We start from the raw sequence: 19836 nt of genomic DNA, 5'->3' as shown, positions 1-19836 counted from the left end.
CGCTGTGTAATTTTCTTGTCTTGCTTTTCTCCAGCTGATGAGAGGAATGTGTCCACCTCGATTGGAAACATCATGAAATGCTACGGGAAGTACAGGGCATGCTCTGACTCACCTGTTCCTGTTGCTGGAAATCCAATCTGAAATAAGCGTTGATGCCTGCTGGTGACAGTGCTTGTTCCCGAAGCTGCATGCCAACATTATCACTTCTCTCCTTAGTTCTCTACACATTGTCGGAAGGGGGAAAAAAAATTAAAAGAAATGTTACTCTCAAGAGACAGTCATAGAGTTTGGATGGGTGATTGGATGGTTGCATATAGACAGATGATAGATATGTGGGAGAGGCACAGAGAATGCTAGCTCAAATATGATGGATTATCTCCATTGTCAATTGGACTGGATTTAGAGTTACCATGGCGACATATCTCTGACTATATCTGTAGCTCCAGAGACACTTGGCTGAAGAAGCAAGACTCATTGTGAATATACATGGCACCATTCCATTAGCAGGGCTCTAGACCTTATTCAGGGAAAAGGAAGATGCTAGTGGATTTCATCTCTCCATCTCTCTTTGCTTCCGGACCATGGACACAATACCCTCAGCCACCTTGCTCTCCCACCATCATACATTGTGTCATACGGAATGTATACTGATAAACCAAGGATCAAAATACACCCTATTTATTTATTTATGTATTTATGTATTTATTTATTTTGGCCTTTCGAGATAGTGTTTCTCTGTGTGCCTCTGGCTATCCTGGGCTCACTTTGTAGACCAGGCTGGCCTCGAAGTCACAGAGATCCATCTGTCTCTGCCTCCCAAGTGCTGGTATTAAAGGGTATGCCACCATGCCCAGTGTAAACCCTAATTTTAAAGAGTACCAAAATATTACAGATGGTTGTGAGCTACCATGTGGTAGCGGGGAATTGAACTCAGGATGTCTGGAAGAGCAGCTAGTGCCCTTAATCTCTGAGCCATCTCTCCAGCCCTGAGTACCACAACATATATGAGCTCACAGAGGCTGTTCCATTGTTTATAAGACCTTCACAGTTTCAAATCACACAAAATCCCAGCACTGAAAAGTGAAAGTGAACACACAATTTTATCCCAACCCTAGAGCTTTTGCCATTGGTACCCCCTAAGGAAGGGAAAATCCATTTTCTCCAATCGAGTGTCACTGAGTATATAAACCATAGTCCAGGATAGACCCCATGCCCAGGAATAGTTGCCTGTCATCATACTGATTCTATGTTTTTGTTTTGTTTTGTTTTTTGTTTTATGGCTTTTTACTTTGTTTCATTCGGTATTTTAATTTTTTTGTCTTATTGGGTTTTATTTGTTTGTTTTTCATTTTGTTTTGACTTGGCTTTTTGGAGACAGATGAGAAAGGACTTGAAGTTGGGTAGATAGGAAAGTGGGGAGGATCAGGGAAGAAATGGGGAGGAAGAAAACATGATCAAAATATACTGTATGAAAATAAACTTTGTTTCCTTTATCAAGTATTTTGTCATAGAATTGAGAGAAGTAAATAATATGGTAGATAAGTAAAATAATAATGCAGAAATATGTTTATATACAGAAATCCTATACTGCTGAGTAAAGAAAATGAATTAGGCTGAATGGGAGTTAAACACACTAAGTCTTTACTGGAGCTAGTCCTGTAGTCAAGGGCACGGGTTCCGTTCCCAAGATCACAACACAGGCAGATCTTGAATTAAAACACAGTCATGAACTGCTTTGTTCTCAAGATCAGGCAGGAAAAGAACTTTGTTGCTCAGCTGCAGTCCTCATAGGAAAGTGAAATGCAAAATGCAGAATGAGGGAAAGGCAGCCTCATGCTGCTAAAGTCAGAGTGCTACTAGAAGTGTGTTTTCGCACAGCTCTGGGGAAAGAGGAGAACAATAAAATAAAACAGTACTCGTGTTGGTACGATGCTTGAACGAGAGATCCATTGAAGTTGTTTTTTGGCCATCCGAGCTTGATATACGTTGTTGCAACTTGTTTTAAAATATACTCCTACATGGAGAGTGAGAGAAAACAAGATAATCAGTTTAATCTCCCCAAATTTGGTAATTTAAAAATTAAGTCTGGGTAATTCAGAGTAATGTTCTCTTAACACTTTTATTCCATTTACTATTTAAGACATAGAAGACACTATTCTCTTCTGCTAACTGAATAATTTGCAGTGCTAAATATTTTACACGACAAATTTTAATAAAGTGAGAGAAATGGGGATTATTCAGGATGAGATTTATGTATACATATGTGTAACCATATGCAGCAACACATTAAAAAAAATAAGCATCTAATGTACTTCTTAAGATTTTACTTTTATCTGTGTATAAGTGTGTGTGCCTATGTGAGTAGATGCCACATATGTAAAGGCTACTATAGGAACCAGAAAAGGACAATTGATCTGTTGTAGCCAGAGTTATGGTTGATCGTGATCTGCCGAACACAGGTGCTAATAATTGAACTGGGGTCCTCTGGAAGAGCAGCAAGCATTTCCAATCTCTGAGCTATTTTCTTCATGGAAATATCTAATATTTGTGCATTTGATTCAATGCAAGGCTATTATACAGGCCCAGCCAACAGACTAGTATTGTGGAAGAGAAGACGTACATAACACTTCCATACTGTGATATAGTATCACAAATTTAAAAATCTATTCAACTAATGATGCATTTAAATATCAATGCCAATGTAAGATATACTCTCCCATACTTTACTGTTAATCTTAGAACTTTGTCTAAGAAATGAAAGTGCTAAAATTACAGCAAGAACGTCTCTTAACTTTTACTATAAGAGATGATAAACTATTCAATAGTATAAACATACACAAGAATGTATTTTGCCTTTTTAGGAGTTTCATAGTTCAGCATCTCTTTGTAAGACTTTCTCCAGCAGACAAACATTATCTCCTAACTCAAATGACACATTTCTCTGCTTGTCTGTTGCTAAGGGCTTATGCAAAACTAACAACAATGAACAGCCAAGCCATGATTATTCTCATTTAAAAAAAAGTAAATTGACAGTCACTTTCATGAAGCCTTGGGGTAAGATAAAAGGAGGCAACTGTGAACCACAGACAACCTAGATGGTTCTAAAAACATATCAAATCACTGACAATCCATCCTCGAACAATTTCGATTGTGTGTGTTAATTTGCAGAGTCATTATGTCGTGAGGCACAGAATAACTTCATAAAGCACAGTACAGGTTCTTAAAATAGCTAAAGAAAACTGTATAGGGCACTAAAATCAACAAGATAAGAAATCAAGGAATCAAAAGCTCATTAGCTGTACTTAATCCTGATATTAATCAAAATGATCATTGAATCCAAATAGGCGCTGTTGGTAGTACAATTTTGGTTTCCTGGGATTTGAGCCTAAAAAACGTGGTCAGGTACCATTTTGGAATGTGTGTCATGCTCCGTGTCTGCCTGGATTATCTGTTGTTTGCTGCCCTGTATCCCCTTGGACCCAATTATGAATGGGCTTTGGCCTCAATGTTGATCTTATCCTTGTTAATTAAGGAGGTGCATTGGATTCACCATGCCCTTTTGGATAAAAATAATGACTAGGACTCTTTACTGAAACTATCTATATTCTGTTAAGTTTTCTGGGATCCCTCTACTCAGGTTAAGTCCTTTGTGAACACAGAGCCCTTTAACTCTCAGGAAGTAAGTCTGAACTTTATGGATTTGCCATGTACGTTCTTTCTTAAATTCTCAAGCACTTAAGCTTAATTGACACTTTTAGGCCAGAATAAAAGGTAGCTTGTGTTAAATTTCTTTTTTCAAATAACTGCCATCAGTATTGCACAGAAAATCAGGACAAAAATAGCAGCCTAAACGAGCAGGAGGAAATGAAATAATTCAGACTCAGTTGCATCGAGTGTATAATGAGAAAATAGTTTATCTTCTGAAAATTAGAAAGAAGAAATTATATATTTTTTACGTTGAAGACATTGTAGTTCTCCATGCGGTCCAGTAATTTATCCAGAGGATAAAGAGCTCGGCTGGCAGCATGCCAAGGAAGAAAATCCTTTTCCTCAGACAGGTATCTGATAATCTCCAGGGGAATATTCTGAGGCAAATAGCCTGCCCTGCACAGTCAAAAGAAAGTTAATGTTAATTAGATGCAGAAAAGATACACAATGATGTAAAAATGAAGATTTTATTTATGCAAATAAAAGACAGAAAGCAAGATTCATCACAGTCTGCAGAAAGGACACACAGTGATATGAAAATAAAATTACTCACTTTTAAAAACAGTGCTTGTTAGGATGCCAGAGCCACTTAATTTACACAGAGGCAGAGAGTTTGAATTTTATAAGAATATGAACACATCAGAATGTGTTTTTGCAAAGGAGAGAACTAGAGAATTTTAACTGAGCCAATAGGTATTTCTTTGACAGAAACTCCAAGGATACCAAGTAATTTAAAGTAATTGAATGCTATCTGGTGGTGTTTGTAGTTCTATGTAATGACTTTTAGTTCACAGTGTTAGCTAAAGGATGACTAAATTAAAGTCATATCAATATGTTTTAAATGTGTATGCTGTATAACAATATAAACATTTTTAATTGTATGTGTTGTGTATGTGTGTGTCTTAGGGTTTCTATTGCTGCAATGAAACACCATGACCAAAAAGCAAGGTGGGAGGAAAGGGTTTCTTTGGCTTACACTTGAGCATTACTGTTCATCACTGAAGGAATCAGGACAGGAACTCAAAGAAGGCAGGATCCTGGAGGCAGGAGCTGTTGTAGAGGCCATGGAGGGATGCTGCTTACTGGCTTGTTTCCCATGGTTCACTCAGCCCACTTCATACAGAGCCCAGGACCACCAGTCCAGGGATGGCATCACCCACCATAGGCTGGGCCCTTCTCCCATTGACCATTAAATGAGAAAATGCCTTACAGCTGGATCTCAAGGAGGCATTTCCTCAACTGAAGCTCTTTGCTCTGATGACTCTAGCTTGTGTCAAGGTGACACACCAAAGCAGCCAGTGTAGTGTGTTTGCACATACTGGAGTGTGCTATGTTATTGCAGGTGTGTGCATGCCACAGTGTACATGTGGAGGTTAGGGGACACCTTTGAGCATCAGTCCTCATCTTCTACTTTGCTTGAGACCAGGTCTCTCTTGCTCACCTCTCCATGAGTTTGTAGCAAACCTGCCTCTGCTCCTTTCCTCTCAGATAACAGACAGGTACTGCAGCATCAATCTTTTCGGTTAAAGAGGAGGATGCCAACAGAGGCTAGAACAGGGCATTGGGTTCTCTGGAACTGAAGTTACAGGTGGTTGTAAACTACCATGTGGGTGCTGGGAATTAAACAAGGATCCTGTGGAAGAGCAGCCAGTGCTCTTAACCATTGAGCCATCTCTGTAGCCCCTCATTGTTTTGTTTTGTTTTGGTATTTTCTTGATTTCTGGATTTTTTTTGTAAAAAATCTTTTTATTTGTGCACAATAGAAGGTGGTCAAGGTGGAAGCAAGTTTATCATTTTTATTTATACATTTTTTCATAATACTTAGTAAAATTAGGCTATCTGTAAATATCGTTGAATATTGTCTTACTGCTGTGTTTATACTGTTAGCAATAAAAAACAATCCTGAATGTTGCACTTTAATTTTTCTCGAAAGGACGTAAAACACTGTGTGTCATTCTAAAAATTTTTATTTAGCTATGATACACAATCAATCATAGCTAATGTAAATAACCCTAATTTGAGACCTTTTCTTTCAGCAATGATGGCTTAGAACACATCTAAGTGACACTGTTCACATTTTATATTTCCATGTATAAAAAACATCAAATTACCTAGAATGGTGTAAAGAAGCAAATTTATCATTTAGCTAGGATTCTCTTTCAATAATAGCTAAATTTTGCTTCCATGGGTTTGTTGCAATTAAATAAGAATATCATTTTAATAACATGGTATGATTTAAATTAAATATCATTTTCAAAAGAAATTTTCCCCCTTCTTGTTGGTCAGAGGACTACTACCCAAACAAGGCAGAATGTTGCCATTGCCCTGGTTTCCTTAACTTAAAGTTAAGAAAGAGCCTTTCTTTCTTTATGGTGAAGACAACATACATTTCTGGCACAGGACTTAAAGTATTCAGGCTAGAACTACTGACTAAGGACTGGTTCTCACAGTATCACAATGGCCCATACAAGTTTCCAATGGAGAGGGATAGTCAGTAGTCCTACTAAACTGTAAATTCCATGAACCAAAATAATGACTGAGCTGGCAAAGAATCCACAATGGTGGAATAGACATACTTTAAGTTTGGGTGGTAACCAATAGCTGTCTAGTTGGATTGACATCCCACTTAGTAGGAGGGAACTCATGACTGGTACTGTGAAACTGAGCCAACTACCTACAGCTGGAGATGTCATAGACCTGACATGTCTTATGACAAATATGATTTCTGTAAAAATGATGACAAATGATGATATAGAAATAGACATGCAAGGGAAAAGGCACTTAGATATGATTCTACTATTAATGCTTTCTGTAAAATTAGGCAAATAATTCCCATTTTTGTCTATAACAAAGCTAGACTAAGAAACAGCATTTTTGGTAATTTAATTCTAACATATAATCTACAATTTAAACTGCTAAAAACTAATTATAAGTGTGAAAACTTAAAAAAGTTTTCGAAAAAGTTCACATATATTTCATTCTTCAGCTGCTAGTATATGGAAGTCTAAGAGGCAAGACTCAGATCCAGGTATTTAAAGACATCTGGCATTCTGCAACAGAGGAAGAAAAGTCAGGCTAGCCTGGTATACGTCCCACATAACACTAAGGCAAGGAAAATAATCATTACATACAGAAATAGAGCAAGCTCTGTTTTGAGGCCTTATGGCAGAAATTGCTACCATGCAGCCAAGTCCCAGCTTTCTGTTTCTTCCTTAGACACATCACAAACTGAATTCCTGATATTTAGGCATAGCCATATGACAAAGATCTAATAACAGAGTATGAATGTGAGTTTCTGCCAGAGTTAATGTGATATATATATATATATATATATATATATATATATATATATATATATATATATAAAATAATCCATCTGGAACCCTGGAGAATTGTATGGCAAATCCACTAGCCTATCCTAGGTCTATTTTGCCAATATAAAATAACTACCATTTTATTCAATCCACAAACATTCCTGGATCTATTTTTTAAAAGCAGTTAACCTTCTCTGCTGCAGTTTACAAAGAGAATATGAAACAGATTACACTCAAATTATCCTCATTTCCCTCACTACCAACATATGTAAGTAATTACTTACTACATAATTCAATATACTTGCATTTAAATCTACTAGATCAAAATATGCAGCTACCCTTAATTGGCCAAGGGGATGATCAGCCTCATTACAAAATGACAGATAGTAGGAGATAATATTGGTTACCTAGCTTAGATGTGTTTGTGTAATTGGCTGGTAATGATGTTGGTGATTACTACTACTGATAATAAAATCAATATAGGAAGAGTGTGGATTCCAGTGAAAGGAGCACCACAATAGCCTGAAGTGTTCAACACTGTAGGGAACAAGCAAGGGTCCTGACATTGAAATGCATTTTCCTTAAATTCGCATCACTGGGGGTAATTGTTGCTAGCAATATGAAAGAATGGCCCTTTTTCAGAATATTTCACATGCAATTGTGTTTACTAATGTCTTTTTTTATTAAGAAAATGTTTTCATTCATTTTACACACCAAAGATTCCCCTCTTCTCTCCTCCCGACCTACCAGCCTCTGCCTCCCAACCTACCCCCCACTCCCACTATAAGGCAAGGCCTCCCATGGGGAGAAATGTTCAGTAGAGGCAAGTCCAAGATCCTCTCCCTGCCTCAAGGCTGCAAGAGGAGTCCCATCATAGGTAGTGGGCTCCACGAAGCCCACTCATGCACTAGATGGATTCTGATCCTACCGCCGGGGGCCTCCCAAGCAGATCAAGCTACACAACTGTCTTGCCATGCAGAGGGCCTAGTCCAGTCCCATGCAGGCTCCACAGCCATTGATCCAACTTTCATGAGGTTCCTCTAGTTTGGTTTGTATCATCCCTGCATGTTTCCCCATCATGATTCCAATGCACTTGCTCATAGAATCCTTCCTCTCTCTCTTTGATTGGACTCCTGGAGCTCTGTCTAGTGATTGGTTGTGGATCTCTCCATCTGCTTCCATCAGTCACTGGAGAAAAGGTCTATGATGACAGTTAGGAACAAGACATGGCTGTCTGCTCTCCCCATATTTGTTCAATATAGTACCTGAAGTTCTAGCTAGAGCAATAAGACAGCAAAAGGAGATCAAGGGATACAAATTGGAAAGGAAGTCAAACTTTCACTATTTGCTGATGATATGATAGTATACATAAGTGACCCCAAAAATTCTACCAGGGAACCTCTATAGCTGATAAACATCTTCGGTAATGTGGCAGGATACAAGATTAACTCAAAAAATCAGTAGCTCTCCTATATACAAATGATAAATGGGCTGAGAAAGAAATCATAGAAACATCACCCTTTAAAATAGCCACAAATAATATAAAATACCTTGGGGTAATTCTAACTAAGCAAGTGAAAGACCTGTATGATGAGAACTTTAAGTCTCTGAAGAAAGAAACTGAAGAAGATGTCAGAAAATGGAAAGATCTCCCACACTCATGGATAGGAAGGATTAACATAGTAAAACTGGCAATCTTACCAAAAGCAATCTACAGATTCAATGCAATCCCCATCAAAATCCCAACACAATTCTTCACAGACCCAGAAAGAACAATACTCAACTTCATTTGGAAAAACAAAAATCCCAGGGTAGCTAAAAGAATCCTGAACAACAAAACTACCTCTGGAAGCATCACCATCCCTGACATCAAGCTCTATTATAGAGCTATAGTAATAAAAACAGCTTGGTATTGGCATAAAAACCAACACGTGGACCAATGGAATTGAACTGAAGACCCTGACATTAATTCACACACCTATGATTTTTGACAAAGAAGCCAAAACTGTACAATGGAAAAAAAGAAAGCATCTTCAACAAATGGTGCTGGCATAACTGGATGTCAACTTATAGAAGACTGCAAATAGATCCATATCTATCGCCATGCACAAAACTCAAGTCCAAGTGGATCAAAAACCTCAATATAAAACCAGTTGCAATGAACCTGATAGAAGAGAAAGTAGGAAATAGTCTTGAATGCATTGGTACAGGAGACCACTTCCTAAATAGAACACCAGTAGCACAGACACTGAGAACAACAATTAATAAATGGGACCCCTTGAAACTGAGAAGCTTTTGTAGGGCAAAAGACACAATCAATAGGACAAAAGGACAGCCTACAGAATGGGAAAAGACCTTCACCAACCCCACATCTGACAGAGGGCTGATCTCTAAAATATATAAAGAACACAAGAAACTAGACATCAAAATAACAAATAATCCAATTAAAAAATGGGTTATAGAGCTAAACAGAGAATTCTCAAATGAAGAATTTCAAATGGCCAAAAGACATTTAAGGAATTGCTCAGCATCCTTAATTATCAGGGAGATGCAAATCAAAATGACTCTGAGATACCATCTTACACCTGTCAGAATGGCTAAGATCAAAAGCACTGCAGACAGCTTACTTTGGAGAGGATGTGGAGCAAGGGGAACACTTCTCCACTGCTGGTGGGAGTGCAAACTAATACAGCTACTTGGGAAATCAGTATGGAGGTTTCTCAGAAAATTGAGAATCAATCTTCCTCAAGACGCAGCTATACCACTCTAGGGCATATACCCAAGGAATGCTCAATCTTACCACAAGGACACATGCTCAACTATGTTCATAGCAGCATTATTCATAATAACCAGAACATGGAAACAACCTAGATGCCCCTCAACTAAAGAATGGATTCAGAAAATGTGGTACATATATACAATGGAGTACTACTCAGCAGAGAAAACCAATGACATCATGAGGTTTGCAGGCAAATGGATGGAATTAGAAAAAAATCATCCTGAGTGAGGTAACCCAGAATCAGAAGGACAATCATGGTATGTACCCACTCATAAGTAGATACTATACATAAAGTAAAGGGTAATCAAGTAACAACCCACAACTCCAGAGAAGCTAACTAACAAGGAAGACCCAAAGAGGGACACATGGACCATCCTGGGAAGGGGAAATAGATGAGATCTCCATGAGTAAACTGGGAGAAGTGGGGTGGGCAATGCAGGGTAGGGGATAGGTGATGAGAATATAAGGGAATGGGATGGTTGAGCTAGAACAGGGACGGAGGGGAAGATGCAATGAAAGAGATACCATGATAGAGAGAGACATCATGGGGATAGAGAGAAATCCAGTGCTGGGGAAATTGCCAGGAATCCCCAAGGATGACTCCAACCTGGGCTACTAGCAATAGTTGAGAGGGTGCCTGAACTAAATTGGCTTGCCCCAGAGATCAGACCGGTGAGTACTAATGTCTTAAGAAAATGTTGTATCTGATATCTAGCTTCTCAAACTACTAAGACCTGAAAAATCAGAAACAAGGCAATGAGGAACATTAATGACAAAGCTTGATAGACATCATAGAGCTGCCTCTCCCACCCTCTATGGGCTCCAAGATCCTTCCCTTCTTTCTCTTCTCCTTTTCCAATTTGCTAGGCCTTGCACTGAAATGTATCTTTAGGGACACAAGACAGCATTTCTATGTAGATGTAACTAACCGTCTTATTAAATAAGATACACAGAGCCAATTCAGAGAAGAAAGTCAAGAGGTCAGAGCTAAGAGCCTCACCCTTCCTGCTTCAGTGATCCTCTTCAGTCAAGAGAGCTCTCCGAAAGGGACCTACTTCCTGTGTGTATGTCTTTATATAGTCTAGCTGTTCTGCCTTCTCATTGGTTGTAAACCTAAACACATGACTGCCTTGTCACTGCCTCATCACTGCCTGTATGTACAGCCTTCCAGGTCCTTAAAGGTGTGCGCCACCACCGCCATGCACTTGCTATGGCTCTAATAGCTCTGACCCCCAGGCAACTTTATTAACATACAATTAAAATCACATTTCAGTACAAGTAAAATACCACCACATTTCTATAAGAGGGAGATTAAAGCCAGACTATATTAGCTGATTTTAAAATGCTCTAATCTTTACTAGTTATTTTCACCTAGGATCCAGAACTGCTTTTTCAAAACTATTGTGACTCCCTGTTAACTCTTGGATCTTCAGTGATGGGTAGCTTTGATATCAATAACTTATTTTTCAGTGTGGGCTTCCTATAAAAGTAATTGATTCATCCATGCTTCAAATCTAGGGATACACACACACACACACACACACACACACACACGCACGCACGCACGCACGCATTTATTGCTTAGTTGATAAATGGTTTAAAGCCAAGAATTAGCTCACTACATATTTCAGAATATATGAAAAAGGCATAAGACACTGTTCATGTCCTTTAGGCACAGAATTTTAAAGCATAGCTGGAATGCTTAATTGAAAAAATTTACTGGGTTTTATTTGTTATTCTTTATTATTCATTATTAAATGACTTTTATATATTCTTTGTAGGCAGACCCTGTACCTTAGACAGACTCCCCAGTAGCTCTTGGAGTATAGAATAAAGGAGAGAAATCATGGGAGAAGTATCTCATTCATACAATTGTACAGCTTTTGAGGAAAAAAGAGTTATAATCAATGCATTGCTGAACTCTTGTCTTCAGAGATGAAAAAAGAAGTAACTAAATTCGTAGCTCCATCAAATTCAGAACATGAGAAGTAGCAGAGCAAGGAGTCCTGCCAGTCCTCCTCCAATTCTTACTCTTCAAGACGGCCAATTTCAGGACACCCTTAGGAGCTTATTTTCTGGGTTTCTATAGCACTCAGACCAACTTCTATTACAATGGTTATAAATAATTATAATACAATATAACATTGTTAGCAAAATATTTTTTTTCATTCCCTGGATTTTGCTCCTTAAGAAATGAAAGTGTGTTTATCATATCTTTTTAGCCAATATCTTATTGCAAAAACTGGCACCAAATAGGCACTTGGTAAATATTCCTTAAATTATGCCAATAATATTGTGTCATTAAAAAAAAAAGCAAGAGCACTTGCCAAGTTCTCTAAAACTTACACATTATAATTTCCTTAAAAGTCAGCATTTTCGAAGGTTAAAAGTTTGCAGCAAAATGGGGAGACTGTAGTAGAGTGATACAGTGTTATCTCTATCCCTTTTATTACTGACACATAGAGATGGTAAGCTCATTGATATCTAGTCAATAGCTTTGAATGTACCTGTCTAAAGCAGAACAAAATAGCTTCATAAGCAATGAGAGGACGTGGCCATTGCATGAACACCTCTGTTATTACCAATTAGCAAACTGGTTTCCTGAAAGCGAGGATATTATATCAGAGACTGAAATGCTTTGCTGAAGCATGGGGAGGCCTCTTCCTCATGGTCAGCAACTCAGCAAAGGCGGCCTGCAATGTGTCACTGCTTCCTTCTTTAGTAAACATTTAATCATTTAAAACAAAAGCAATTAGACCTATTTTGGCAACATGCACACTCTCACTTCCACCATAGCAAAACCAGATTTATATCTTTACACAGACTTACTTATTGCCAAACATTATTTCATATAAAATCAGCCATGATCTTAATAAATATGAAATTATTTGGCCCCACAGGAAGAAAAACATCTGTTTTATTGGTAAAGTAATTTGTAGAAGACTCTATTTTAAAAAATTATGCTATCATACATTGATAACCTGTTGTTTACAAGATATGATGTTATGGGGAAGTTATGCCAAGTTTATTGGTTTAATAGTCTTAAGAATAATGAAGCTAAGTTCAAGTTCACTGCAATTATGCACACTTATCATATAATATGGTAGTTTATAAGAAATAATCATTGTGTCCATCTTACCTAGATAGACACATTAGTTGGAAATTGCAGCCAGGGCTGTCAATAAAAGTACTGTCAGGTTCCTCCACATGAAATTACCTCTCAAAACTCCATTTTTAATTAAGTTTAATTTTTTCCCTTCCCTCCCTTCATTACTTCCACATTTATTTATTTTTGCTTTGTTTGAATCAGTACAAAAATACATAATATAACATAAGCTGCTATGGAAGCCAAAGTAATGTAGTGTTATGGGCTTCAGCCCAAATTGTCCTAACTTGCACATGTGTTTGAACACTTGGTCATCAGTTGGTGGCACTGTTTGGAAGGCTGTGTCATCCTTCCACTGTAGGGTCTGAGTGGGAGGCATGGGGGCACTACTGGTGGGCCTTTGAATATCCAACATGTTTCTGGTTGTAGCCCATGTTTTCTGTCTCCTGGTCTGAGCCATGCAAATAGGCAATCCCGAATTCCTGTCCCATCAACTGAAATGCTGCTGCCACCACCATGATTTCCCTTTCAGGATGGAGAGAGGACCTCTGAAACCATAAGTCCAAGGTCATCCTTCTCCCTTAAGTCATTTATTACAGGTATTTCTGCCACAGAGACAAAAGTAACAGATGAAATTGGACACTCTATGTATTACTGATAGTGTGGGAAAGGTGTGAGGATTCATGACAGAGAAGAGACTCTACAGCTCAAGGTTCCTTTCTGTCATCCCACCTTTCACTTACAATCCTAAGCGGGGGGAAGAAGTCAATTTCTTTTCCTTTTGTCTTATTAGCATTGGAAGTTAATAATGTTTAAATTGAAATAACTCTCAAAGTGAAGGTTCACCAAGTGAGGATATTGACTGAAAGATAATGATGTTTACGGTCAGCAGAATTTGAACTGAAAATACAGAAAAGCAGAGGAGACTTCCCTTTCTTAAGGGTTCATCAAAATCATATGGTCCTGTTGAATCCCCTCCCCAATGTTTTCTTTCAGCAGTTTTATCTATAAGGGCTTTATCTTCCTACTAGAAAAATCTAGATCCACACCTGCAATTAATATTTGAAGAGTTCAGCTTGTTGTACAGGTTGTCTTCATGTGGTCTTCACAAGCACCTTCTATTGGGCCTGATGGCCCGAGTACCTGGAAAGGTCAAAGCAGAGCAGCTGAGGCCTACTGCTGACTGGTAGCACTGTCGTGTAGAGTAGTTCAGACAGGATGAAACCCATGCTCAAACTTGTGTCTACTTCTGCAGCAGCCTTCTGCTATTCCTCAGTACTATGGATATCGCTCTGTATGCTGTGAATGTGTTGCTCTGATTGGTTAATAAATAAAGTGCTGATTGGCCAGTAGCCAGGCAGGAAGTACAGGCGGGACAAGCAGAGAAGAGAATTCTGGGAAGAGAAAGGCAGAACAGGGAGACACTGCCAGCCGTCGCCATGAGAAGCAAGATGTAAAGATACCAGTAAGCCAGGAGCCACATGGCAAGGTATAGATTTATAGAAATGGGTTAATTTAAGCTATAAGAACTAGATAGCAAGAAGCCTGCCATGGCCATACAGTTTTAATTAATACAAGCCTCTGTATGTTTACATGGGTCCAAGCAGCTGCAGGACTGGAAAGTGAGAGAGATTTGTCCTGACCATGGGCCAGGTGGGACACAGGAAATCTTCAGCTATAGCTCAGTGGAATTTGGTATAAAAGGAGATGCCTAGTGTAGACTCTCTAGCACTTCAGGCCCTCCAGGGTGCACACTGTTATGTGGGTGTCTACACTTAAACTGCACAGCAGGATCTGGGGTTGTTTCTCATGTATAATGAAAGGTACTGTAAGTTCTTGAGCTGAGGAATGGCATGATCTGACTTGTGCTTTGAAAGCCTGACTCTGGCTACTGTGGATACAAAGTCAAATGAGCCACAGGATCTTTCCAGATAAGAAAGAAGCCAATTATGATTTCCTAGTTGATCCTCTCACTCTATGCTGACTTGGAAATTTTATATTTAGTAAGTGAAATGGATGACGGGAAGACAGAAAAATGACTTTTTGAGATTTGTTAAGCAAGAGTTTGCTTTTTAAAGTATGAGAAACAAAAATTCCTCAATCTTCTCCATGCTTAATTTATTTTAAAAACAGTTCTGATAATGGAGGAGAGACCAATAACACATACATCCTTCAGTCAACAACTGGGTATATTTTAAAATAAAACATCCTTAATATTCAAGAATCTGTACATTTATATCTGGGTTAATTGGTAGAATTAATAGCAAATTTAAATGCAGAAAATAAATTGATTGAATAAGGAAAAATTATCAAGATAGTTTATGATTTCCATGGAAAATTGAATTCCTAAAGATATATTTTAGCTCTGCTTATTCAGCTGTGAAGTTTTCTAATGATCTAAGGAGCCACTTGGGAGTAAAAGGAATAATAATAACAATAAAAACCAGCAAGATTTTGCAGAGGCTTGGTTACTTCCACAAAGATATCAAATCACTTACCTAAAGGCCCATAAATCAGGGAGTCTGCTAACTTCCTATATGACTGCTTTGAGAGAAATGTGTGAATAACAGGAAACTAGAAAAGAGAGAAAACATCCCTCAAACTAACAACTGCAAAATCACCACACACATCTTCTTCAGTCTAAAATTTGTTGCAACTTTTGCCGTGTGTGTGTGTGTGTGTGTGTGTGTGTGTGTGTGTGTGTGTGTGTGTGTGTATATATATATATATATATATATATCTTTGAGACCTGAGTAACAAGGCTGTGAATGCTCTGTGTGCAGTGTTTTGTGGCGATATTGTGTCTCCCAATGTATTTTGCACCCTAATCAACTTATCTGAGGTCAGAGAACAGAACAGCCATTAGATAGACATAGAGGCCAGAAAATGGTGGCACACACCTTTAATCCTATCACTTGGGAGGCAGAGATCCATCTGGATCTCTGTGACTTCAAGGCCAGGCGTGGTGGCACACACCTTTAATCCCAGGACTTGAGATCTCATGTCTTGCTTGGGAAAGAAACACACCTTTAATCCCAGGAAGTGATGGTGGGAAGCAGAAAGGTATATGCGATGCGAGGACCAGGAACTAGTGGCTTTTAAGCTTTTAGGCTTTTTAGCAGCAGTTCAGCTGAGATCCTCAAGGGCAAGGACTCAGAGGCTTTCAGTCTGAGGATTCGTGGAAACAGGATCGGCTGAGAAGTTGTTGAGGTGAGGTTGGCTGTGGCTTGTTCTGTCTCTCTGATCCTTCAGCTATCACCCTAATATCTGGCTCTGGGTTTTTTATTAATAAGATCTTTTAAGATTCATGTTACAGTGTTTGCATGTACTGAATAAACAGATTAACTAAATTCATATTATCAATGTAGATTCTAACACATAGCCAATCATATTTCGAGTACCAATCAGTAAATCTGTAAGTGTATGTTTTCAATCTTTGTCAACAGCAACTTGTCACAAAGGAAAAAGTAACCCATACATGTGAACACACACACATCAAACAAGCACAGATGACCAACATGGATACATCACTCTCTGTGTGTCCATTTTGTTAGTAGTTCTGTACATGAATTACGTAATTGAAACCTAAAATGTCATAACTATATCCAATGTACAGTTCAAAACAGGCTCTGAAAGATTGCCTTATGCTCTGGGGTCATATTTTAAATAAATGTTGTGTTAGTATTTACCAAATACTATTTTCCCAAGCCCATGATATTCTTAATATGACTTGAAGAGGCATGGATCCTGGAGAAAGACTGACGCTAGCCCACCTCACCTAAAACTCTCAGAAGAAAATCTCAAAACCATGTCTACTACCAGTATATCTATAGAAGTATCAGTATAGATGTATTTGAACTTTAATTTCTAGAATCATCTGAAAGCAAAAGAAAAGAAATATGAGAGCATTTTCTAAACTTTAAAGAACTGCACAAATGTGGACAGCTTTAAGAATGAAAACTTGGAGCTAGAATTCAGCAGACACACGTTCAACATCTGTATTCCGACCTTGATTTGTTCCTCACATACAGCTACTAAACCCATGTACAGAACCTAGCACATCCATTTTCCCCGTGGGGACAAAGCACCAAATGATAGTGTAATTGCCAAGGGAAAATTATTACGCTATTCTGAATTATTTCCTTCATAAATCCCAGACCAGTCAAGCAGGCTCTGTCACAAAAAACGACAGGGTTGCTGTACAGCAGTGAGAATCCTACACACAAGTGTCCCATAAATCCCTGAGCATCACAACCCTCCAAAGTCATTTTGAATCATGTGTGTAAATCAAGAGTAGGAAGCAAGGCTGGCAAGGTGTTGGTCAACACTGAGGAAAGAGCGAACATAAGATTTACTTGGTTATCAGTAAGCGAAATATGCTTAAATATTCCATCATCTGTCTCATGTACATTGCATGCCCCATGGGAAACATTTATTTTTTGGTCTTGAAAATTTTATAATACCACATGCATGAAAAAACAAAGCAGATTTTTTTTATTTAATAACAATTAATAGACTATCATCCTCATTTCCCTTCAACTAGCTAGCTGCCATTAGGCATAGTAAAGCATAGCAAAAAAAAAAAAAAAAAAAAAAAACAGTTTCAAGCAATATAAAATGACAGAAAAGGACAGGAGAGGATCCACCTCTGCTATGGGCCATGCATTTTCTCCTTCTGTAATCTTAGTAAAATATTCTGTACTTACAGAGAAATGAAATAGCTAATCTAACTCTTTATGACTTAAAGTGATATTTTCCCACCTCTCAGAATATTATGCTCTATTCCAAATTAGAGGTAAAAGCTACCCAGAGCCATTACAGATGAAATGTAGAAAGTAAAAAAAAAAAAATACCGTTTTATTACCAGTGAGACAGAAAAAAGGACTGCAAATATATAATCACTATATAGAAAGTGATATGTCTAGAGACAAAAATGCATGTGGCCACTTGCAGTCACCTTTAGATAAGCAGGCATGGCAATTATGTTTTTGGGTACTTTGTACTTATAACAGTTCCAATCAATAATCTGAAGAAATTAAGGACAAAACTAAACACATTGATAGAACCACAAGTATTGTAGGGTAAATGGCAGCGTCAAAATGATGGTAACAACTTATGTAAGAATTGCTACATACATAGAGTTTGAGCTGGACCTGAGAAGTTTCAGTTCATAGAATTAAAATACATCGAAATTATTTGAAATCTGCTGTTGGCTATGCATATTGTAACAACTGATATTTTTTGTTCTGTCCACTCCAAAATATTTTGTTTGGAACATTACTAAACAGGGGTTATGTGGGACCTTGGTGTTCAACTCTCTATGTTTCAACAGCAACTCCCAGGATTAGCAAACCAACATATATTAGTTGTGTAGAAATATTTAATTAATCCTGGATTCTGAGTCTAGAAACAGGCGACCTTAACTTTTCCTTGATTTTCTTTAATGTTGGCGATGTTCACATAAAACTTAGGAAAAATAATGATGATGATGTCCTAACTGCTTAATGATGATTAACAATTAGAGGGCATTAACAGTATAGATTTACTATGTTCCAACAGTGACACTCATTAATTTTAATAACAGCCCCATAGTTGAGCCTATTTTACTGCCTGAAAATTTACCCCTCATTACCACTTATAAGAAGTAATTTTCTAAAGTCGAAGCAACAATGAAAACACAAGACAACAATAAAAGATGTGCTAGCTACTTTGGAAAAACTATATATTTATAGTATTCCAAATTATGGCTCCAAACCCTATATGTTCATCTGTTTTACAAAAAAAAAAAGTATTTGTTTCAAAATTGTATCTTGCTAAAATTGTCACATACAAGTTCAATAATACTTTAATATGGATAAAAAAGATAAATAATTATATGACAATTCTAGGATCTTTAAAGTAAATTCCACTGTTGCTCAGTGTGTAATGCTCGTAGAACAATCATTTTCAGGAACAGAAAAAAAAAACATTACATATTGGGTACCAGAAATTTAGGATAAAATATGCCAAAATAAGAAAGTATTTCTAATGTTGTTTATTCTTTGATGGTTTCATATGTGTAGATGATGCATTAATTCATACAGCCTTCCCACTCTCTGTAACCCTCTCTTACCTCTTCTTCCTCCTCTTCCTCCTGGATTTCATTAGTCCATTTTACCTTCTACTTTCATAGCTTTCAAAAACCTTTTTAAATCCCACTAAACTCAATGATGGTTTCTTTCACGACCCTAGATGGGGCTTGTTTACTGGAGCATGGACAACTGACCAGTGGCTACACCACTGGAGAAAATGACTTCCTATCACCTTTAACTGCAATGGAAATGGGGGTTCCCCAACCCTAATATATTGGTGCTCTCTGCCTTTTTACACTGGGCAACAGTTCATGCAAAAGCTAACCAAGGGTCAAAGTACTTCAAATCAGAGAAAATTGAGTACCCAACCCCAATGGTCATTGACCTCACCTCTGTCAAGGTGTGGGAACACTAGAGAAGAGAAGGCAGAAGGAATGTTAGAGCTAGAGGATGGGAGCAGGGTTGTGCAACACCATCTCCTGGACATGCCATGCCCTTTCACTCATGAACTCACAGCAGCTATGGTAACTCACGTAATACCTGTGCAAGATGGGGCTCTTCATAATTCCATCACGGAAATGTACTTTTAAAATGGATTGTTTTGATAAAGTAGCTAAAGAAAACTGGTTATGTTCCACCTGGCTTAAAATGAGCTTCAAGAATTTATGCCTTGACCCTACATCAAAAGGAACGTCCTTTCCATTAAATCAGACTGGCCTTAGACCATTTCCTAAGGATTCCTCTGTTCCAAGTTCTTCTGCAGGCTTTCTTCAAACCGTTCCTTCATAGAAGCCACATTTCTTTATTTTAATTCATTTAAATGTAAATTGCATGGATGGGTATTTTAATTTTTTGCAT

The 19836-nt window shown here is 37.9% G+C and overlaps 1 protein-coding gene across 1 annotated transcript in view; it reads right to left on the bottom strand.

Annotated features, from left to right (window-relative positions):
* Positions 1 to 19836, bottom strand: part of Trhde (thyrotropin releasing hormone degrading enzyme) — a 382411-nt gene that overhangs the window by 37728 nt on the left and 324847 nt on the right. The window contains exons 13-15 of the mRNA XM_059245179.1: positions 3957 to 4104; positions 1917 to 2014; positions 113 to 220 (exon numbers count right to left, since the gene is read on the bottom strand). Of these exons, the coding sequence (XP_059101162.1) occupies positions 113 to 220; positions 1917 to 2014; positions 3957 to 4104 (354 nt within the window). The remainder of the gene's footprint in view (positions 1 to 112; positions 221 to 1916; positions 2015 to 3956; positions 4105 to 19836) is intronic.

Source organism: Peromyscus eremicus, chromosome 18 (genome assembly GCF_949786415.1).
Source record: "Peromyscus eremicus chromosome 18, PerEre_H2_v1, whole genome shotgun sequence".
Lineage (NCBI taxonomy): Eukaryota > Metazoa > Chordata > Mammalia > Rodentia > Cricetidae > Peromyscus > Peromyscus eremicus.
The sequence above is the reverse complement of the archived record's forward strand: the minus strand, read 5'-3'. Positions and strand labels throughout refer to the sequence as shown.